The sequence below is a fragment of the Pelodiscus sinensis genome, chromosome 24 (assembly GCF_049634645.1).
Source record: "Pelodiscus sinensis isolate JC-2024 chromosome 24, ASM4963464v1, whole genome shotgun sequence".
Lineage (NCBI taxonomy): Eukaryota > Metazoa > Chordata > Testudines > Trionychidae > Pelodiscus > Pelodiscus sinensis.
In genome coordinates this window covers 10,977,321-10,999,394 of record NC_134734.1, presented here as the reverse complement: position 1 = coordinate 10,999,394, position 22,074 = coordinate 10,977,321, and the positions used below count along the sequence as shown (strand labels likewise).

The 22,074-nt window shown below is 58.1% G+C and overlaps 1 protein-coding gene and 6 non-coding genes across 8 annotated transcripts; all 7 read left to right on the top strand.

Moving 5' to 3' along the window:
- The first annotated feature begins 304 nt into the window (after nt 1–304).
- On the top strand, nt 305–377 carry TRNAK-UUU (transfer RNA lysine (anticodon UUU)). The gene has a single exon. It is a non-coding gene; the product is annotated as a tRNA-Lys (tRNA).
- A 1,115-nt stretch (nt 378–1,492) lies between these two features.
- TRNAK-UUU (transfer RNA lysine (anticodon UUU)) lies at nt 1,493–1,565 on the top strand. The gene has a single exon. It is a non-coding gene; the product is annotated as a tRNA-Lys (tRNA).
- A 2,147-nt stretch (nt 1,566–3,712) lies between these two features.
- TRNAK-UUU (transfer RNA lysine (anticodon UUU)) lies at nt 3,713–3,785 on the top strand. The gene has a single exon. It is a non-coding gene; the product is annotated as a tRNA-Lys (tRNA).
- Nucleotides 3,786–4,900: 1,115 nt separating this feature from the next.
- Nucleotides 4,901–4,973, top strand: TRNAK-UUU (transfer RNA lysine (anticodon UUU)). Its single transcript has one exon. It is a non-coding gene; the product is annotated as a tRNA-Lys (tRNA).
- A 1,115-nt stretch (nt 4,974–6,088) lies between these two features.
- TRNAK-UUU (transfer RNA lysine (anticodon UUU)) lies at nt 6,089–6,161 on the top strand. Its single transcript has one exon. It is a non-coding gene; the product is annotated as a tRNA-Lys (tRNA).
- A 1,151-nt stretch (nt 6,162–7,312) lies between these two features.
- Nucleotides 7,313–7,385, top strand: TRNAK-UUU (transfer RNA lysine (anticodon UUU)). The gene has a single exon. It is a non-coding gene; the product is annotated as a tRNA-Lys (tRNA).
- Nucleotides 7,386–8,550: 1,165 nt separating this feature from the next.
- On the top strand, nt 8,551–21,366 carry LOC102448391 (2'-5'-oligoadenylate synthase 3-like). 2 transcript variants are annotated; one of them, XM_006116169.4, is made up of 6 exons: nt 8,567–8,871; nt 13,446–13,728; nt 13,917–14,083; nt 14,394–14,647; nt 16,300–16,447; nt 17,419–21,366. In XM_006116169.4, exons 1-6 carry the CDS (start codon nt 8,686–8,688, stop codon nt 17,635–17,637), a joined length of 1,257 nt encoding a protein of 418 aa, XP_006116231.2. In that variant the 5' UTR covers nt 8,567–8,685; the 3' UTR covers nt 17,638–21,366. The 2 variants fall into 2 exon arrangements, with proteins under 2 accessions (XP_075763121.1, XP_006116231.2); XM_075907006.1 differs by lacking the exons at nt 16,300–16,447; nt 17,419–21,366 and adding an exon at nt 15,112–16,048 and having other exon boundaries at nt 8,551–8,871.
- Nucleotides 21,367–22,074: the final 708 nt, after the last annotated feature.

Sequence of the window (22,074 nt, the reverse complement as noted above, 5' to 3'; positions counted from 1 at the left end):
GCTCGCTCTGCGGTCTCTGTCAGGGCTAGGCCCGCGGGTGCCTCAGAGGCAGGCGGTAACAGGGAGGCAAGGCCGAGAAGGCGCGGCAGCCTCTCGGTCTTCCGGCGCCCTTCCGCCGGGACAGCTGAGCCGGGCTGCCAAAGCTGCCCAGCGTGGCATGACAAGGGGACGGTGGGTTACTCGGGGAAGGCCTGGCTTGAGCCCGCGGGCTTCTGGGAGCCGGAGGGCTGTGGAGTCCTGCCTACCGGTCGCCTTTTCCTGCCCAGTGTCTCTAGAGACCCCAACGGGGGCCCCTTCTCCGTGAGCCTGGCTAGCTCAGTCGGTAGAGCATCAGACTTTTAATCTGAGGGCCCAGGGTTCAAGTCCCTGGTCAGGCGAGAAAGGGCCCTACGCCCCTCCCTGGGGCTCTCCCGTGTCTCTCTTCCTCCAGGGAGTCTTCCTTTTCCCTCTTCACTACCTGGCCTTTCCTCCCCCGGGGCCGTTTCCTGCCTGCCGCTCCACAGGCAACTTCCCCGCTGGCCTCCCCTTCTGCAGGAAAAAAAGGCCTCCGGGCCTCCACCAGGGCCCCGTCGCGCGGCTCCGTCTATCGAGCCGACGCCGGGGTGCAGACAAAGCAGAGGGAGGCCAAAGGGGCACCTCTGGCTCCGAGCCCTCGGGACCAACGGGCGGCCGCCCCGCCCCCTTGGCTTCCTCTCGTGGGAGCCAGAAGGGCGCTCCCTCCGTCCTACGGATCTCGCCTGCTTTGGCTCCGTCGAGGACACGCGTCCGCTGCCACAGCTTTGTTCCCCAGGTGCCGCTTGGGACCTGACCCACGTGAAGCGTCCCTGCGCTCCCACGGCCGCTTTAGGCCCCTCGGCCTCGACTTGGACTTAGCGCTGTGTCCTGGTGGCTTCCTTTTCCGTTTTCAACGTACGCGGGTCAAGGGAATAGGGGGGGCATTTCCCTCCAGAAGCGACACGGGCCGGAAGCGCAGAAAGCGTGCCGTCCAAATCGCCCCTTTGGCCCTCTCTCCCGGGGGAGCAGCCAAAGGGAGCGCCCGCCCCAGCTCGGCTCCGAGCGCCAGCGCAGGAGCCGGGAGCGTGGCACGGGCAAAGGAGCTCCCCCGGCCTCGCTTCTGGGAAGCGGGGACGACGGCCATGGGCTGGAGGAGGCGGGGAGCGTCTGCGAGAAGCGCGGCAGCCGGGGGTGGCTCGCTCTGCGGTCTCTGTCAGGGCTAGGCCCGCGGGTGCCTCAGAGGCAGGCGGTAACAGGGAGGCAAGGCCGAGAAGGCGCGGCAGCCTCTCGGTCTTCCGGCGCCCTTCCGCCGGGACAGCTGAGCCGGGCTGCCAAAGCTGCCCAGCGTGGCATGACAAGGGGACGGTGGGTTACTCGGGGAAGGCCTGGCCTGAGCCCGCGGGCTTCTGGGAGCCGGAGGGCTGTGGAGTCCTGCCTACCGGTCGCCTTTTCCTGCCCAGTGTCTCTAGAGACCCCAACGGGGGCCCCTTCTCCGTGAGCCTGGCTAGCTCAGTCGGTAGAGCATCAGACTTTTAATCTGAGGGCCCAGGGTTCAAGTCCCTGGTCAGGCGAGAAAGGGCCCTACGCCCCTCCCTGGGGCTCTCCCGTGTCTCTCTTCCTCCAGGGAGTCTTCCTTTTCCCTCTTCACTACCTGGCCTTTCCTCCCCCGGGGCCGTTTCCTGCCTGCCGCTCCACAGGCAACTTCCCCGCTGGCCTCCCCTTCTGCAGGAAAAAAAGGCCTCCGGGCCTCCACCAGGGCCCCGTCGCGCGGCTCCGTCTATCGAGCCGACGCCGGGGTGCAGACAAAGCAGAGGGAGGCCAAAGGGGCACCTCTGGCTCCGAGCCCTCGGGACCAACGGGCGGCCGCCCCGCCCCCTTGGCTTCCTCTCGTGGGAGCCAGAAGGGCGCTCCCTCCGTCCTACGGATCTCGCCTGCTTTGGCTCCGTCGAGGACACGCGTCCGCTGCCACAGCTTTGTTCCCCAGGTGCCGCTTGGGACCTGACCCACGTGAAGCGTCCCTGCGCTCCCACGGCCGCTTTAGGCCCCTCGGCCTCGACTTGGACTTAGCGCTGTGTCCTGGTGGCTTCCTTTTCCGTTTTCAACGTACGCGGGTCAAGGGAATAGGGGGGGCATTTCCCTCCAGAAGCGACACGGGCCGGAAGCGCAGAAAGCGTGCCGTCCAAATCGCCCCTTTGGCCCTCTCTCCCGGGGGAGCAGCCAAAGGGAGCGCCCGCCCCAGCTCGGCTCCGAGCGCCAGCGCAGGAGCCGGGAGCGTGGCACGGGCAAAGGAGCTCCCTCGGCCTCGCTTCTGGGAAGCGGGGACGACGGCCATGGGCTGGAGGAGGCGGGGAGCGTCTGCGAGAAGCGCGGCAGCCGGGGGTGGCTCGCTCTGCGGTCTCTGTCAGGGCTAGGCCCGCGGGTGCCTCAGAGGCAGGCGGTAACAGGGAGGCAAGGCCGAGAAGGCGCGGCAGCCTCTCGGTCTTCCGGCGCCCTTCCGCCGGGACAGCTGAGCCGGGCTGCCAAAGCTGCCCAGCGTGGCATGACAAGGGGACGGTGGGTTACTCGGGGAAGGCCTGGCCTGAGCCCGGGGGCTTCTGGGAGCCGGAGGGCTGTGGAGTCCTGCCTACCGGTCGCCTTTTCCTGCCCAGTGTCTCTAGAGACCCCAACGGGGGCCCCTTCTCCGTGAGCCTGGTGTGACGTAGTGGGGGTACCTGGCTGGTTTCTATGCTGCTGGCTCTGGGGGAACCCCCACTGGCTGCTGTGGGTACCACGACCCAGCAAAACAGGATGAGTCACTATGCAAACCAGTGGCCAGACACCCCCCATGGAGAGGAACAAAGGAAGGTGGAATGCTGCCTTGGCTGGGGGGCAGGGGTGGAAGTTAGGGAGTTGGTGGCTGGCTGTTGGAGGGCATGGATGAGACAGCCTAGGGAGAGGAGCTGGAGTTTAGGGGCCCAGTCTCCCCCATCTCAAGGGGGCCTGAGGCATCCTAGCCCAGTTCCTGTGACCAGATTACATCTGTGCTGCGCTGTGCTGGAGGAGCAATAAACCACCCTCAATTCCACTGGCTGGTGCAGTCTGTTTGTGCCATTTCGGGGTGCAGGAGACGGGGAACCCCCAACGTGCCGTCACACTGGTGTCAGGAGCGGGATGCACTGCACCCCGTGGATGAAGCTCCCAGCGGCAAGCGACAAGGCGCAGTAGAAGCAAGAGCCCTGGAGCCAGGCGTGCTGGAGACAGAGCGAAGCGGTTCCTGGGAATCGTGGGGCGCTGCAGCACTAGACTGGTGAGTCTGCACCGAGGGGCCCAGCGGGCAGATGGCCTACGCCCGACTCTTGAAGGCAGAGCTGGTGGGGCTGTGCAGAGAGAGGGGCTTGCCTGTGCGGAAAGCAACCAAGGCCCAGCTGATTACCCAGCTGGAAGAGAATGACCAGCCACAGGGCCAGGATCTTGTCCCCAGGGGAAGCAGCCAGACCCCCCCTGAGAGTGTGTCAGGCTCAGAGAGGGGGAGGAGCGCTGGAACCCAACGGAGAGATGAGACAGCGTCTCCCGGGAGGCCTGCAAGCCGTAGCCCATCTAGGGCAGGGGCCAGCCCAGCGGAAGGCCTGGCCTGAGCCCGGGGGCTTCTGGGAGCCGGAGGGCTGTGGAGTCCTGCCTACCGGTCGCCTTTTCCTGCCCAGTGTCTCTAGAGACCCCAACGGGGGCCCCTTCTCCGTGAGCCTGGCTAGCTCAGTCGGTAGAGCATCAGACTTTTAATCTGAGGGCCCAGGGTTCAAGTCCCTGGTCAGGCGAGAAAGGGCCCTACGCCCCTCCCTGGGGCTCTCCCGTGTCTCTCTTCCTCCAGGGAGTCTTCCTTTTCCCTCTTCACTACCTGGCCTTTCCTCCCCCGGGGCCGTTTCCTGCCTGCCGCTCCACAGGCAACTTCCCCGCTGGCCTCCCCTTCTGCAGGAAAAAAAGGCCTCCGGGCCTCCACCAGGGCCCCGTCGCGCGGCTCCGTCTATCGAGCCGACGCCGGGGTGCAGACAAAGCAGAGGGAGGCCAAAGGGGCACCTCTGGCTCCGAGCCCTCGGGACCAACGGGCGGCCGCCCCGCCCCCTTGGCTTCCTCTCGTGGGAGCCAGAAGGGCGCTCCCTCCGTCCTACGGATCTCGCCTGCTTTGGCTCCGTCGAGGACACGCGTCCGCTGCCACAGCTTTGTTCCCCAGGTGCCGCTTGGGACCTGACCCACGTGAAGCGTCCCTGCGCTCCCACGGCCGCTTTAGGCCCCTCGGCCTCGACTTGGACTTAGCGCTGTGTCCTGGTGGCTTCCTTTTCCGTTTTCAACGTACGCGGGTCAAGGGAATAGGGGGGGCATTTCCCTCCAGAAGCGACACGGGCCGGAAGCGCAGAAAGCGTGCCGTCCAAATCGCCCCTTTGGCCCTCTCTCCCGGGGGAGCAGCCAAAGGGAGCGCCCGCCCCAGCTCGGCTCCGAGCGCCAGCGCAGGAGCCGGGAGCGTGGCACGGGCAAAGGAGCTCCCCCGGCCTCGCTTCTGGGAAGCGGGGACGACGGCCATGGGCTGGAGGAGGCGGGGAGCGTCTGCGAGAAGCGCGGCAGCCGGGGGTGGCTCGCTCTGCGGTCTCTGTCAGGGCTAGGCCCGCGGGTGCCTCAGAGGCAGGCGGTAACAGGGAGGCAAGGCCGAGAAGGCGCGGCAGCCTCTCGGTCTTCCGGCGCCCTTCCGCCGGGACAGCTGAGCCGGGCTGCCAAAGCTGCCCAGCGTGGCATGACAAGGGGACGGTGGGTTACTCGGGGAAGGCCTGGCCTGAGCCCGCGGGCTTCTGGGAGCCGGAGGGCTGTGGAGTCCTGCCTACCGGTCGCCTTTTCCTGCCCAGTGTCTCTAGAGACCCCAACGGGGGCCCCTTCTCCGTGAGCCTGGCTAGCTCAGTCAGTAGAGCATCAGACTTTTAATCTGAGGGCCCAGGGTTCAAGTCCCTGGTCAGGCGAGAAAGGGCCCTACGCCCCTCCCTGGGGCTCTCCCGTGTCTCTCTTCCTCCAGGGAGTCTTCCTTTTCCCTCTTCACTACCTGGCCTTTCCTCCCCCGGGGCCGTTTCCTGCCTGCCGCTCCACAGGCAACTTCCCCGCTGGCCTCCCCTTCTGCAGGAAAAAAAGGCCTCCGGGCCTCCACCAGGGCCCCGTCGCGCGGCTCCGTCTATCGAGCCGACGCCGGGGTGCAGACAAAGCAGAGGGAGGCCAAAGGGGCACCTCTGGCTCCGAGCCCTCGGGACCAACGGGCGGCCGCCCCGCCCCCTTGGCTTCCTCTCGTGGGAGCCAGAAGGGCGCTCCCTCCGTCCTACGGATCTCGCCTGCTTTGGCTCCGTCGAGGACACGCGTCCGCTGCCACAGCTTTGTTCCCCAGGTGCCGCTTGGGACCTGACCCACGTGAAGCGTCCCTGCGCTCCCACGGCCGCTTTAGGCCCCTCGGCCTCGACTTGGACTTAGCGCTGTGTCCTGGTGGCTTCCTTTTCCGTTTTCAACGTACGCGGGTCAAGGGAATAGGGGGGGCATTTCCCTCCAGAAGCGACACGGGCCGGAAGCGCAGAAAGCGTGCCGTCCAAATCGCCCCTTTGGCCCTCTCTCCCGGGGGAGCAGCCAAAGGGAGCGCCCGCCCCAGCTCGGCTCCGAGCGCCAGCGCAGGAGCCGGGAGCGTGGCACGGGCAAAGGAGCTCCCCCGGCCTCGCTTCTGGGAAGCGGGGACGACGGCCATGGGCTGGAGGAGGCGGGGAGCGTCTGCGAGAAGCGCGGCAGCCGGGGGTGGCTCGCTCTGCGGTCTCTGTCAGGGCTAGGCCCGCGGGTGCCTCAGAGGCAGGCGGTAACAGGGAGGCAAGGCCGAGAAGGCGCGGCAGCCTCTCGGTCTTCCGGCGCCCTTCCGCCGGGACAGCTGAGCCGGGCTGCCAAAGCTGCCCAGCGTGGCATGACAAGGGGACGGTGGGTTACTCGGGGAAGGCCTGGCCTGAGCCCGCGGGCTTCTGGGAGCCGGAGGGCTGTGGAGTCCTGCCTACCGGTCGCCTTTTCCTGCCCAGTGTCTCTAGAGACCCCAACGGGGGCCCCTTCTCCGTGAGCCTGGCTAGCTCAGTCGGTAGAGCATCAGACTTTTAATCTGAGGGCCCAGGGTTCAAGTCCCTGGTCAGGCGAGAAAGGGCCCTACGCCCCTCCCTGGGGCTCTCCCGTGTCTCTCTTCCTCCAGGGAGTCTTCCTTTTCCCTCTTCACTACCTGGCCTTTCCTCCCCCGGGGCCGTTTCCTGCCTGCCGCTCCACAGGCAACTTCCCCGCTGGCCTCCCCTTCTGCAGGAAAAAAAGGCCTCCGGGCCTCCACCAGGGCCCCGTCGCGCGGCTCCGTCTATCGAGCCGACGCCGGGGTGCAGACAAAGCAGAGGGAGGCCAAAGGGGCACCTCTGGCTCCGAGCCCTCGGGACCAACGGGCGGCCGCCCCGCCCCCTTGGCTTCCTCTCGTGGGAGCCAGAAGGGCGCTCCCTCCGTCCTACGGATCTCGCCTGCTTTGGCTCCGTCGAGGACACGCGTCCGCTGCCACAGCTTTGTTCCCCAGGTGCCGCTTGGGACCTGACCCACGTGAAGCGTCCCTGCGCTCCCACGGCCGCTTTAGGCCCCTCGGCCTCGACTTGGACTTAGCGCTGTGTCCTGGTGGCTTCCTTTTCCGTTTTCAACGTACGCGGGTCAAGGGAATAGGGGGGGCATTTCCCTCCAGAAGCGACACGGGCCGGAAGCGCAGAAAGCGTGCCGTCCAAATCGCCCCTTTGGCCCTCTCTCCCGGGGGAGCAGCCAAAGGGAGCGCCCGCCCCAGCTCGGCTCCGAGCGCCAGCGCAGGAGCCGGGAGCGTGGCACGGGCAAAGGAGCTCCCCCGGCCTCGCTTCTGGGAAGCGGGGACGACGGCCATGGGCTGGAGGAGGCGGGGAGCGTCTGCGAGAAGCGCGGCAGCCGGGGGTGGCTCGCTCTGCGGTCTCTGTCAGGGCTAGGCCCGCGGGTGCCTCAGAGGCAGGCGGTAACAGGGAGGCAAGGCCGAGAAGGCGCGGCAGCCTCTCGGTCTTCCGGCGCCCTTCCGCCGGGACAGCTGAGCCGGGCTGCCAAAGCTCCCCAGCGTGGCATGACAAGGGGACGGTGGGTTACTCGGGGAAGGCGGCAGGGCCGGCCCGCAGGGGCCCAGCTGCAGTGGCTTGGCCTGAGCCCGCGGGCTTCTGGGAGCCGGAGGGCTGTGGAGTCCTGCCTACCGGTCGCCTTTTCCTGCCCAGTGTCTCTAGAGACCCCAACGGGGGCTCCTTCTCCATGAGCCTGGCTAGCTCAGTCGGTAGAGCATCAGACTTTTAATCTGAGGGTTCAGGGTTCAATTCCCTGGTCAGGTGAGAAAGGGCCCTACACCCCTCCCTGGGGCTTTCCTGTGTCTTTCTTCCTCCAGGGAGTCTTCCTTTTCCCTCTTCAGTACCTGGCCTTTCCTCCCCCGGGGCCATTTCCTGCCTGCTGTGACGGCGCGTTGGGGGTTCTCCGTCTCCTGCACCCCGAAATGGCACAAACAGACTGCACTAGCCAGTGAAATTGAGGGTGGTTTATTGCTCCTCCAGCACAGCGCAGCACAGATGTAATCTGGTTACAGGAACTGGGGCTAAGATGCCTCAGTGCCCCCCTTGAGATAGGGGAGTCCCAGCCCCCTCCCCAGCTCCTTATTCCCTGCCTTCCAGCCAGGAACTAACTAACCCTCTACCAGCCCTGCCCCCCAGCCAGGGCAGCATTCCACCTTCCTTTGTTCCTCTGCATGGGGGGTGTCTGGCCCCTGGTTCAACAGGTTTGGCATTACCTCTGCCTAGTGAGGCTTTCCCTGCTGGGTCTTGCTCCAGACAGCAGGGGTCACCACAGCCCAGCAAGTACCCCCACTACATCACACCTGCTGCTCCACGGGCAACTTCCCCGCTGGCCTCCCCTTCTGCAGGAACAAAGGCCTCCGGGCCTCCACCAGGGCCCCGTCACGCGGCTCCGTCTATCGAGCCGACGCCGGGGTGCAGACAAAGCAGAGGGAGGCCAAAAGGGCACCTCTGGCTCCGAGCCTTCGGGACCAACTCAGGGTATGATTAACACATGAAAAAAATTAACGCGTTAATCGCAGGCAGCATTTCAAAGGGGAAACACACGTGATTAATCACCATTAAATTTTTTAATCGCTTGACAACCCTAGTTTAAAAATAATACAACCTCAATCCAGGCTCTTCTATTGTCTGTGATGGCAAAGGATTCGGGCTCTTGCCCTCACTTTGGAGCTCAGACTCAGGCTCAAAGACAGGATGACCCTTGGCTTTAGGGGCTGGGATGGAACTGCTGGAGTTTTTGCTGAGCAAGGACAGGATCAAGCCCACCATGGAGGCTCAGGTGCTGGAGGGGAGGGGTCATTTACAGGACCTGGTTAGAGAGAGTCCCTCAGTGCTGGGTGTGCACTAACTGCCAAGTGCAGCTCTTGGCAGCCAGCCTGCTCTGACTCACACAGCGAGAATCGAAACCGAGCAGGGAGTCTGTAAAGCAGAAGCAGGCATTCCAGGGGAGCGTGGCAGCTGGAGTGACAGGGCCCTGCAATCACGTGGCACCTGGGGCCAGGCTAATACTGCACTTCCCACGGCTCCTCCTATAGACATCACAAGCTCCCTGACGGCTGCTCCGATGGCTGTGGATCTTTACCAGACCCCAGCTCGGAAGCTGGATAAGTTTATTTTCGACAACCTGCAGCCCGACTGCACCTTCCTGCGCCAGGCTGGCCAAGCCATCGACACCATCTGCGAGTTCCTGAAGACAAACTGCTTCGTTGACCAACCCACGCCCCGCACTAAGGTGCTGAAGATTATTAAGGTGCGTGGGGGGGCACGGCAGGATGCAGCCTGTCCCTGGTGCTCTGGCACAGTCGCTGGGGGTGTGCATCAGGCGGCTGCTTTGCACAGGGTGCAGCTGGGCAATGCCAGGTAGGAGCCATCTGCCCTGTGTGGCCAGGCTGTTCTGAACACATGTCCGGGACACAGGAGAGAAGGACAAGTCACCAGGTCCCAGGTGATCTGATGCTTTGATCCTTAGGCGTTGGGAGACCCCGGAGCAATGGGCACAGGGTCCCGACTGTAACTCCCTGAGCCACTGCCCCCTGCAAGGGTTGCTGAGGGTCTGGGGGCCTCCAGGGGAGCCTGGGGATCGCATGAGGCTTTGCTAGGAGGGATGGTGGCAAGGAGCGGTGTGGTTACACAGTGAGGAGCAGGCCGGAAGGCGTAGGCAGAGCACTGGCATGACCCTTTTGAAGGGAAGGGAGGCTCTCACCTGGCAGCCCACAATAAGCCTCGCTTACATCTGGGAGTCAATTCCTGCCAAGACCAGTGGGTGGGGGGAGTGGGAGGGGCCAGTAGCTTGGCTTGCCCAGGTGGAGGAGAGCTGGCGGGGACCTCGCAGGGCACTAGAGCAGAGGTGAGGAACCTACAGCCTAACGGCCAAATACAGCCCTTGGCTTCCCTGGATCTAGCCCCTGAGGCCTGCTCCTGCACCGTCCCACCCTCCCAGATCCATCAACCCCCAACCCATCCCAGACTCCACACCCCAAGCTCACGTCCCAGCAACCTCCTCCCACACTGAACCCCTCATTTTTGGCCCAATTCCAGAAGGGTTTTGGTTTGTTTTTTGCGTCTCTCTTTTGTATGGCCCGTGAATGATTTTTCTGTGCGTACCGATGCAAAAAAGGTTCCCAACTCCTGGCCTAGAGGAAGGAGCAGTGGATGTGGGTTCTGTGGCCAGAAGCTCTGGGCAGGGGACAGGGAAAGGGAAAAGGTGAATGATCACCAAAGTCAAGCCAGATGGTTACCTTGGTGTGACAAAGTCGGGATTGGATTCACTCTGTTCACTTTGTAATGTTGCATGTGATTTCTACTGTCCTGCGGTAACCCTGTGTGTGTGCCTCAGTTTCCCTGGGCACTGTACCACTCTCTAGATGGGAATGGGAATTCCAGGTGTGACTCACTGAGGGAGGCTGCCCAGCCCAGCACATACACAATGGCCCAGGCTCATGGTAACCGGAGCTTGGGAGGGGATGTGTGACTAGGTGACACCCAGTGACAATATGTGACAAGGTGACAGCTAGTGACAATGTGTGACTAAGTGACACCTTTTGCCTGGGAAGCAAGACAAAGGCAGAAGGTGGGGCTAGCTATAGACAGAGATAAGCTGCGGAGGGTGACAGTCCTGTTGGCATGGGGTGCACAGATGGAGAACAGGGCCCTTGCTCTGGGCCCCCCGTCACCCCAAGTTTATTGTACTGACTACTCCTGGTTCCCATGCTAACAAGTCTGTTCTACACTGTGACCCTGTGAACTAATACAGTGGTTCCCAACCTTTTTTATATTGGGGACCAACAAACCCATTCACAAACTTTTAGTGGACTGGTAACATTTTATTTGCATATTCATTATGGTAATTAATTTTAGGAGGTCACGTTATTTCATATCACATCTGTATACACACTATACATGTCTTTGAAGCAAAATGCAGGACAATGTAGCACTTTAAAGACTTAGTCTTTAAAGTGCTACATTGTCCTGCATTTTGCTTCAACTACCCCAGACTAACACGGCTACATTTCTATCACTATTATACATGTCTTTGTAATGGATCAGAGTTTGCAGATATCTGCAACATTAAAAAAAACTCTGTTAAAAGAATCCTTTCCTTTCTAAAGCCATTAACACCTATGTAAACTTTGTTTGAAATCTTCAGAGGGGTAACCGAGTTATGCAAATGTCATGAGCGAGGCCTTTTGTTTCAGTATTCTAAAGCTGCCTAAACACTTTTAACTCACCTGAAATTTTGGCACCACCTCATACAACCTGCCCCAGCCTAGAAGAGAATCCTATGTCTGCAGCAGAACTAGGGATGCTGTGCTGAGACAGACAAGGTTTGACTATTGCTGCCTGCAGCCCACAGGGAAACAAGTCAAGACACCCCAAAATCCGCTCCTCACTGCACAGGTGCCAGCACCCCCATTTCCCTCACCTGCCCCTTGCAATCTGCTGCCTCTCTCCCAGACCAGGAACCTGCTGTAATCAAACCTCTCCTCTCCCGTCCTTACTGCACACTCCAAATTCCCTTTCCCTCTGGCTCTGTTCCATCCCAGATACTTACACCCTTCTTCCTTATGTCCCCTTCCCTATCAGCACACTCATTATCTGGAGCAGGGAGCTTCTGCTGCTGGCAGCCCTAAACCTCTGGGCCAGGCTCAATTAGCAGCTGCTTGGCTCTGCTGCCGGGCAGTTTACAGGAAACTTAGCCAATTATCAAGGCATGGGCGTGGCCTGGCAGAGTGCCACAGCCCAGCAGCCAGTGGTTCACAGACCAGCACCAGTCCATGGACCAGTGGTTGTAATAAACCTTGTGTTCTACCTGTTGGCTAGGAGTTATGTGAATGGGGGTACAGGGCCTGGTGGCTCCCCCTGGTGGCTCCCCCTGGTGACACTAGGTGCAAGTGATCATTCATGGCCTAACTTAATTTGCTCTGTGCAAACAGGAGATAGACTGTCCCAGAGCTGCAAACAGTCCTCAGCAAAACTGAATAGGAGAAGTAACAAAAACATAAAAATATGAATGAGAAATAGGAGCTGTTAGAATGCTACACTGCCTGCCTAAGAAATCACACAACTGCAATTACGCAGGAAGCCTTCTTTGGTTAAAAGGCATTATGGTTAAGAGGGAAGGGGAAAGCAGCAAATATCACACAGACACACACACAGAAAAAATATAAGGGAAAAATGGAGACGCTCATAACAGTGATTACAACCTGGCAGTTAGGAACCGCAGACAGTTGATAAGAGAAGTTAAAGGCATCATAAATCTATGGCCAATAGGGTTAAGGACCATACAATTATTTCAGAACTCAAATCTGTGTGTGTGGTAGAGTTCTAATGCTAGATAAGTATTGTTAAACCTGTCAGCCAGGATGCAGAAAGGACAGAAGTGTTCTGTATGTGGACAGAAACAGAATGAAATATTACTCTTTTCACTTACAATGAAATAACTAGGGAGGATGCTGAACAGCAACTATTACATTTTAAAATCTTCAGGACTGGGTAATTTACACCCAAGATTATTAAAAGAATTGTCCAAGGAGCCATTTATGACATTAATGTTGATTTTTAACAAATTTTGGACACTGAGGAAGATCCAGAGCACTGAAAAAGGCTAATTTGCCAGTATTTAAAAAGGGGGAAAGGAATGAGCCAGGTGACTATGAACTGGGTGGCCATGAATATCAGTTCCAAACAAAATTCTGGAAGACTGGTCTGAAGTTAAATCCGTAAGGCAGAATACTTAATACTAGTCAACATGATTTTATAGCCAAGGGATCTTGTGAAACAAATCATGTTTTTGGATGACATTACAAATTTGGGGTTAGACCCACAAAGGGATTTAAGCTTCTAACTGCCACTTTAGACACCTAAATACAAAATTTAGATCCTCAAAACCTCTTAACCCTGTCGGCTATTCCCAGGAGTGACTGCAAGCATCTCATCCCAGGGAGTGTGAGGTGCAAGATCCTGTCCTGAATCAAGCGAAGTGGGTATCTGAAACAGGCTCTCCCATGTCCTAGGAGTGTGCTTCTCCTTCTCCAGCAGTTGTTTGAGTGGAGCCTGTTTTCGGGTGGCTGGCTGGCTCTCCCTGTGCATTGCATAGGCAGGCTGGATGTCTACCCCGGACTGTGGCTGCCACTGAATGGCAGAGCACCTGACTTTAGGCTTCAGGTTTTGTGTTTCTATTCTTGGTGCACAGAAAAATTATTCTGCACATGGACGGAAAAAATACACACATGGATGGAAAAGATTAGTGGGAACATTGGGTAGGAGGTGGGGATGTAAATATCTCTTTAAAAAGTTAACTTGTCAGAGGGGATGCTCCAGCTGGCCGGGCCACAGTGCCCTTCAATTAACCGATTACCCGGTAAGCATACTGGTAAGACTAATGTTTACTAGGTAATCAGTTAACCTTTTACATCTCTAGTAGGAGGTGACATGATCATGAGCTACACGACGTCTCTGCAAAGAGATTTCAGTTTAGCAGAAAAAGGCGGAATGAGATCCATGGACTGGCAGGTGACACTGGACAAATTTGGACTACAGGAAGATGCCCTTTATTTAATAGGCGAGGGGGAGGGTCATTAACCCAAGAAACTGCTTAACCTAGGACATGGTGGCTTCTCCATCCCTTGAAGTCTTTCAGTCAAACTGGGTGTCTTTCTAGCAGGCCTGCTGTAGCCCAGCCAGACATGATGGGCTGCATGCAGGAGTCCTGGGGTGGAGGTCTAGGGCTGGTGTTCTGCAGGACTCAGACGTGCTGAGCACAGTGATCCTTTCTGCTGGTGGGATGTGCAGGATGGGGAGGGGCTAATTCTCCTCTCCTGGCAGGGCGGCTCCTTGGGCAAAGGCACCTCCCTGAAAGGCACCTCCGATGCTGACCTGGTGGTGTTCCTCAGCTGCTTCAAGGGGTACGATGATCAGGAAAGGAACCGGGCTGAGATCATCAGAGAGATCCAGAGGATGCTGAAGAAGTGCCAGCAGCAGAAGCAATTTGACGTGATCTTTGAGACGTCCCAGTGGTCGAACCCCCGTGTGTTGAGCTTCCAGCTGCATTCCAAGATGCTCAACGAATCCATAGATTTTGACGTGCTGCCAGCCTACAATGCCCTGTGTATGTCCTGCTGCCCCTCCTGCCCTCCCCAAATGGTGCCCTGCCCTCTGGCCTCTTTGCTCCCAGCCTGCCTGCCAGGCCTCTGCCCCCCTCCCGGGTCCTTCTGCAGAGTAGCCCCAGCTCTGCTCCCCTGTGCTGCCAGATGGAGCTCAGCTTGGCATGCACCTCTCTGTTCATGTTCCTGCCAGCCTCGAGTGCCAAGCCTGACCCCCAGGTGTACGAGGATCTGATTGTCAGCTACTCCCGAGGGGGCGAGTTCTCCACCTGCTTCACGGAGCTGCAGCGGGATTTTGTGGTGGATCGCTACACTAAAGTGAAGAGCCTGATCCGCCTGGTGAAACACTGGTACAAGCAGGTACAGCAGCCAGGCCAGAGCCTCTGGGGCAGGATGTGTGGGGGAGGGGCAGTTTGCCCTTCCACTTCCCCTGACTGGCACAGCAAAGCCCTTCGCTAAATGCTTTTCCTTCCGGGCTGGAATGGAGCCTGAACGGCGCTGGCACAGGCAGGGCACTGTGGTGAGGAAGCTCACTGGGCCGGAGCATTGCCTGCCACTGGAAGGGCCAGTGGTGGGGAACTCTGCTGCCCCAGCCCTTTCCTGTGTAGATTTTGGGGTATGAAATGGGCAGCAAATCAGGTCTCACGTCTGTTCCTCTTGTCCGTGCCAGTACGTGTGTCCGCACAAAAAGTACCTGAGCAAGGGGAAGGAGTTCCTGCCCCCCCAGTACGCGCTGGAGCTCCTGTCCATCTATGCCTGGGAGCGCGGAAGCAAGAATCGAGGCTTTGACATGGCCAAAGGCTTCCGGACGGTGCTGGAGCTGATCCAGCAATATAAGCAGCTCTGTGTCTATTGGACCGTCAACTACAACTTTGCAGACGAGGAGCTGGCACAGTTCCTGCACCGTCAGCTCCAGAAAACCAGGTCAGTTCCCTCCAGGGGGATGTTTATCCTCTCCCATCCCTGTGCCCCACCCGCCCTGCTCCCTGCATCGCTGCTTCTGGCCCTGGGCAGTCCCTGTCCGGGTCTGGGAGCAGCAGGCAGGGCCATGACACCGGCAGCAAGGTGGGTGCTCTGGGTTCCGTCTAGGCTGGAGCAGGGAGTGCAGGATGTGAGGGGTCTCGAGGCTGCTGGCTCCTGGGAGGGGGTTGCGCTCCAGGCGAGACGTGCTGTCCTAGGCATAGGCAGCCGGAGGTTACACTGGGACTGCTCCGGAGCACCTGAAGCTCAGCTCCCCACCTTGCCAAGGAGTCTGCGCTGACCCCCCCCAGGTGCATGGTCCCAGGCTGCCGCTCCAGTGGGGAAGAGGCAGCTGCAGCACAGCTGAGCACAGAAACCCAAAATCAAGAGATGTGAGGTGTTTTATTTCCTCCTTTTGATACCCGCAGATTGTGTCTGGGCTGCAGGATGGTGAAGGGAGCTTGGAACCCCCCTCCACAGGACTCCTTTCCAGCCAATACATGCTGTCGTCCGGGGGGGGTTGACACAGTACCACGGCAGCACACCCTCCCCTTCCCCCACCCAGGCATCAGCTTGGCCTTTCCCAGAGCTTGCCCACCCCACAGCACACCACCCTCCCCTCCCCCCGCCCAGAAATCATATCGTATTTCCCAGGGCTTACCCACCGCATGGCACACCCTACCCCCCCCCTCCAAGAAATCACATGGTATTTCCCAGGGCTTGCACACCCCACCACAACCAGTCTCAGGACAGTAGCCTCCCCAGGAATTGAAATTACAGGGGGTGTTTGAATTTACAAGGGGGGTGTCAGGGCCAATGAGGGGTGACACCGTGAGGGTTGAGGTGGGCTGTATGGCACCATAGTTCACAAAACTGGGGGTTGTTGGAGAAATTCGGGGGACGTACACCCCCATAGGGGGTGTAGAGAAATCCCTGTCTCAGGAGAGTAAAACTGAGTCTGCCCCGTGCCCCTGGTGGGGGTCCCAGATTTTCTGGCCAGGTGAGGCTGGCCCCCTCTGCCAGAGTCTCACCCCACATCTGTCCAGCCCCTGCCCAGCAACTGATTCTGCCCCCAACCTCCAAATCAAGTCTGTCTCCCTGCCCCCATCAGTTTGCCCTCCCCTCTGCTCCTCCTGGGGCTCTGCCCCACTCCCATCTTGCAGGCTGGGGAGGGGAGCTACAGAAAGGTCCCCTCCCCACTTCCAGTCTGTGGGAGGCTTTAGAGGCTTTTCACACTCCCTGTGCCCCAGCTCAGGTGGGTGCTTTGGGGGGGCGGAGTGGACAGAGCCCTGCTGAGAATAGGAGGCAGGGCTGTGGGGAAGGCAGCCAATCAGAGCTGCAGGGCGATGCTGACGCTGCAGGAGGGCAGCCATAGCGGGGGGGGGGGGGGGAGAAATCTCATCGCTGGGAGCAGTGGGGCTGAGGCCTCAGAGAGGTCCAGTGGGAGGGGAGGAGCTTGCACTCGGGATGGGGTGGGTGGGGACAGCCTGGGGGGAGCTGCCGCTTTGCCCCTCCCTGCTGAGCGAGGTGTGATGGGCCAGGGCAGCACATACCCAGCCTCACTGCCATGGCCCCGCCTTGGCCCAGCCCGTTGGCATCGTCTCGCTCCGTTGCAGGCCCGTCATCCTGGACCCGGCAGATCCGACGGGGATCGTGGGGGAGGGGTGCCGTTGGGACCTGATGGCAAAGGAGGCTGAGAAGTGCTGTGCCCAGCAATGCTGCGTGGACTTTTACGGCGTTCCCGTGGAGCCATGGGATGTGCCGGTGAGTGCGGCATCACCACGATGTCTCTGACTGTGGCCGAGGAGCTGGCAGCCCAGGCCACCGGGCCTCGCCCTCTCCACCCTGTGCAGCACGAGCCCAGCTCCCATCCTGGCCCTGTGCTTCCCCTTCTCCACCCAGCCGGTGCCCTCCCCCAAGGCCCCGTCTGTTTGGTGGCCCTGGCTTTGCCAGGCAGTCTCTCCCTCCCTGGGTGGTGGGTGAAGGTAGGTCTGGGAGAGGCAAGCCCCTGCTCTGCTCCCAGCCCCGCCCCTTCTGATCAGTCCTCGCCCCCCAGTCCCACGGGGAGGAAGGAGGACCCTTGGTTCCAGCGTCTCCAGCCCCAGAGCATGGGGAGGGCGGGCACTGGGGGCAGCAACATTCTGCCCCCAATAGGCCTACAGCAGGCATTCCAGGGGGCCAAGTGTGCCCAGGGCCAGGCTGACGATTTGGGAAGGCAGAGCCTACACCCGCCACCCCGACTCCCTCACCACGTTCCCTACAGACAGGCAATTGCTGCTCGGGGGGTAGGGGCAAAGCCCTTTCGCCAGGTGAAGTCGAATCAGAGCCTTTCTCTGCCCCACAGCCAGACATCGGGCCCTGGGCACCCATGGGAGGCAGCTGCAGACACGGCCTTTCTTGTCCTTTGTCCGCTGAGGTCAGCCAAACTTCCTTCCCCCTTCCCAGCTGTTCCGTCCCCAGAGAGCTAACGTGGGGAAGGGAGGAGCAGTGACCTTTTAGCACCCTGGGCCCAGGATTGCCAAGGCTGGATAGAACTCAGCTTGACTCCCTGTCTGGCCAGGCTGCTGTCTGCCCTCTGCTCTTCCCAGCCAACCCCAGTGATTAGTGCTGCACGGTCTCAGAAAGGGTCTTGGGGCTGCCGAACAAGGGGCCTCAGTCGTCCCCAGGACCTGGAGCCCATGGGGGGCAGTCGCTGTCTCTTTACTGACCCCCAAGTCGGTGTGCTCCTCTTCCAGCCGGTGCAAACCCACGAAGGGAGCAGGGGCTTTGAGATCCACACCGGAGCACAAGAACCTCAGGTCTCAGTACCTCAGCTTGAGCCGGCCTACATTAGCTACCAAGCTAGAGCCTTCCAGCAGCCCAGAGAGCCGGCCTACACCAGCGGCTACACGGGTTACCAAGACAGAGCCTTCCAGCAGCCCGAAGAGCAGCCATCCTTCTGCACTGTCCTCTGAGCCCTCCCCGTGGGGGCAACTCTGGCTGGGGGGACAGAAGGAATGTGGTACCCACTGGGATGTGGGTGTGGGGGGGAGGGGAGTCCGGAGGCTCCAGTCCTGCTTTGTAACTTGAGCCATGGGAGTTGGACTGGTCTCATCTCTGGGAGGATGTGGCCAGTTCCCACAGTCCCATGTGTCATAGTCCCCCCACCTGGGAGTGGTGGGAACACTGGCAGGCTCCCTTCCCCCCAGCACGATCCTGCTCTCCTGGACAATCAGAGGAGAGAACTCCCCAGCTCTGGGCAGCTCTTGTGAGTGAGCCGGACCCGAGATCATTCCCAACTACTTCGCCCCCAACATGAGCATTACATCCTCCTCCCCCCACTCCTCACAGGACAGATCTCTCCCACAGCTCCCAGCCCTGGCCTGGCCCTTGTCTCTCTGCATTCGCCCTGATGCTTCCTGGGAGGAAATGCTCCCTCTGCTGAGCCCACCTGCCAGCCCTTCCCGTTCCTACATCAGGATGGTGTGTCCTGCCCTAACAGCAGACGAGAGCCTGTCTCTGGGTGGACAGAGGGGTGAATTCCGCCCTCAGACTCTCACAGTTCTCTGGGACACTGGGGGTGTCAAAACACAGCCAAACTCCCAAGAAAGCAGAGAGGCAGCTAGGGTGGGGAGGACTCTGGAATACCTACCCACAATGCACCATGCGTTGGCGATGTGCATGGCCACACCAGCACCGCGAGGTGCACGCTGTGAGCACGCTCCAATGCAGCAGCGGTGCTGGTCGCGCTGCCGACAGATCTTGCCCTAGTGCAATGTGCAGAGACATCGCAAGGTGCTCCCCTCCTGCTGCCAGCACTGGCACCGCAGCAGGGAGGGTGGGAAATGTTACTGATTTAGAGTGGCAGCATTCTGATGCACTCCATGCTGGCATGATGCCAGCGTGGGCTGGGGAGGGGGGGGAGGAGAATGGGGTGTGGGCCCCGGGTATTAACCAAAGCCCTGGTGGCATCAGCCTGTGGGATGCAGCCCTCTCTGACCAGGCTGTGTCTACACTGCAACGAAACATCAGAAATTTCTGTATCTTTTCCAGCTTTTCTTTCGGAAGAGGATTTCCCTAAATTTGGCGCATCTACACAGCCCCAAATTTCAGAAAAATCTCCTCTTTCAACACATCCCTTTTTCCTCGTACAACGAGGTTTACAGGGATAGTGAAAGAATGCGTCCGCTTTTCCGAAATTGTTTTCAGAAAAGCAGACGCGTTCCTGGGAGGTGGCAGATCTTTTCCGGGATACCTCTGGTATTCCGGAAAAGATCTGCCGTGTAGATGTAGCCTTACTCTGCATGAAATGAGGGTTACCATGAGTTGGAGTAAGAAGTCCTCCAGCTTTATGTTATTTTGAAATTAAGGCTTGTAATGTAATGTGCACTGTTATTTTGGAATAATGCCAATTATTCCAAAATAATGCTACTGTGTAGATGTACCTTTAGAGACTAACAAATATATATGTAACCCCCTTTTTTCCTCCCCGGGTTACTCAGGAGCAGGTCACACTCACAGGGGTGCCTGATGGTCTTGACATAAAAGGAGATCCCGAGTACCCCAGTGATGATGTTGTTTGGTTGGGGAAAACCTATCCACCCCCTTGCTGCAGTCCCTTGCTTATAAAGAATGTATAATGGCGGTGCCGCCACCTGGCTAGCCTTGTACACTTACTGGTGTGCCATGAGAGCCTCCCGGAATATACTCATTCCAGCTATAATCTGGATCTAATTCCAGAACAACAACTACAAATCATATACATCTATTAGATTACATTAGAATGAACAACCTTTACTTAACTTAAAGAAACACAATTTAACAAATTAACAATGAAATAACATCAATGAACAAAGTACACAGAAGTAAAAGGAACTTATCTAGCTGCCAATATTTATCCCACCCCTGGACTCGCAGTCCCAGACTCTTGCTTGCACGGGTGCGCTTGAAGAACTACAGCTGTAATGGAGGTTCTCTGCAGGCAGTGTGGGTCCAAGCTAGGCAGCAGCTCTGTCCCAGGCAGCACTTTCCCAACTAGGCCCAATTACTTACAGCCTCATGCTGTGCCTATCAGAAGCATCCTGCTAGATTCCAGTTCCAAAGGCATCTAGTCCCAGTCTGTAGCTGCACTCTAACAGCCCTTGGACTGGATTAAACTCCTCCACAGCAGCCTGGCTCCCCTTCTGTTCCAAGACCCAAGGGTAGAGCCCCAGACTGTTAGGCCTTTCTTTTCATGCACATGGAGAGCCTTGATCTCCCACACAAGAGTAACTTTCTTCCTGTTTTTCCCAAGGGCTCATGGGAATTGTAGTCTGTGAGTCTAGATTGCAGCACACAGGGTCTTTCCAGAAAATAAGCAGAGGCACCTTTAGTAAGAGGACTACATAGATAGATAGATAGTCTTCCTTTTTCTAGTTTCTCTGTGCTATCCCTTGCCTTTTGCTTTCTGTTTAATAATAGTCTGTATAGCCCATCAAGGCTGCATATTTTGCAACACCACTGACAATCTTTGTCCAAAGAAGCAAGTAAAAGCAGTAGTTCCATGCTGGTTCAAATTTGCCAGGATCAGTGGCTCAGCCAAGGGTACTCGGGGTGTTTCTCCAGCAGTGAGGTTACAAGGGACAGTCACCACCAGAGACAGAGGTTGCATTTTGTCTGTGCACTGTTCTGTGCTCTCCTCCTTTGTCCGTGTTTTGTCTTAAAGGAAGCAGGCTCACACTTTTAACAGCAACATCTCCAGCCCAGCTCAAGTCCCCCTCATCCCCAACTGACAGTCATCATTACCATCTGTAATGCCCTCTGAGGGCACATCAACACTACAGCATTATTCTGAAATAACTCACGTTATTTTGAAATCGTGAGGTGAGTCTCCACACAGCAAGCCCCTTATTTCAAAATTATTTCAAAATAACGGGCTTCTTATTCCAGAATAATAAACCCTCATTTCATGAGGAATAACGCCTGTTTCGAAACTGCTATTTTGAAATAACTCCTCCTCGGGGCTATTCAAAGTAATTACTTCCCAGTGCTTCCTGGGGCTCTAAATCAAGGTAGCACATCCACATTAGGGAAGTCTGCCTCGGACTAATCTCAAGGCTTCCCTGTAGTGTGCATGTACTATTTCAAAATTGTTATTTTGGGAGTTATTATTCCGAAATAGCTTATTCCAAAGTAAGCGCATAGTGTAGAGACTAATAAGTAATGGGTAGCAGGTATAAAATAAACAAAAGGAAGTACTACTTCATGTGCGCACAGTCAACCTGTGGAACTCCTTGCCAGAGGATGCTGTGCAGACCAGGACTTTAACAGCATTTTAAAAAGAGCTAGATAAATGATGGGTGGGTCCATCAATGATTATTAACCAGGATGGGCAAGGATGGTGTTCCTAGCCTCTGTTTGTCAGAGGCTGGGAATGGGTGACAGGGGATGGATTACTTGATGATTCCCTGTTCTGTTCGCTCCCTCTGGGGCATTTGGCATTGGCCACTGTGGGCAGACTGGATACGGGCCTCGATGAATCTTTGGTCTGATCCAGTATGGCTGTTTTTATTTTCTTACTATTGGACAGGTTTTTCTATCTACAAACTTTCTGCAGCTAAAGGGACTGGGCAGAAGGGCTGTGGTTAAAATCAAACTATTTACATTTCAGATGCTTTAACTGTTTGTCCTTTTTTTGGTCCCTTTAATAAAAAATATTAACAAAACACTTACTGGTTGGTTTGCCCTGGGGCTGAGCAGACCAAGGGCTCTGCATCTGTTAACACCTTTGAGTCACTGGGCCCATTTAACCCATCAAAAGTAATATAACAGTGAGGCCCATTGAACACGGGTTCCTCTGGGTTTGCACAGCAGGAGAAGGAAAGGCCATGTGACAGGGACTTGGGGAGAGGACGTATCTAACTACTTCCCCGAGGGACGTGAATTAGGAGCATGAGAGCTGGGAGGGGAAGATGGAGAATTTATTCTGCTGGCCAGTGTGGGGACTTGGGAGAAGTAGGTCCTGCCAACAAATTCAGGAGAGGAGCAGGCAGCCTGTGGGGGCTGAGCCAAGAGCTGAGTGGACAAGCTGGGTGACCAGAGGCGCTGGAGTGGCCTTGCCTCTGCTGGGCCCACCCTGACGTGCACTGAGTGGGCAGGGACAGTGTTTATGAGGGGAGCTGGTAGCAGGTTCAGCAGCCAGAGGGTCACAGCACTGCACCTGCTCTCCGCAGAAGCCATTTGGTCTTCCTTGGTCAGAGGACACCAAGACGGCCCTGTGTTGGTGAGCACCAGCTGTGACCTGTAGGGACTTGGCACCAGGGGCAGTCACAGCTTGAGGCCACCAGATACCCACTGTTTCCCTGCCAGGGATGCCAGCCCCCATCTCTGAGCTCCCAATCCACCAGCCAATGCATGGCTCGGGGCGGGGGAGA

What these genes read in the sequence shown, in the direction of transcription:
- LOC102448391 (XM_006116169.4), top strand. Translation starts at nt 8,686, where the DNA reads ATGGCTGTGGATCTTTACCAGACCCCAGCTCGGAAGCTGGATAAGTTT. An exon ending in AGGTGCTGAAGATTATTAAG is followed by an intron (nt 8,872 to 13,445) that starts GTGCGTGGGGGG and finishes CTCTCCTGGCAG; the next exon opens with GGCGGCTCCTTGGGCAAAGG. An exon ending in TGAAACACTGGTACAAGCAG is followed by an intron (nt 14,084 to 14,393) that starts GTACAGCAGCCA and finishes TGTCCGTGCCAG; the next exon opens with TACGTGTGTCCGCACAAAAA.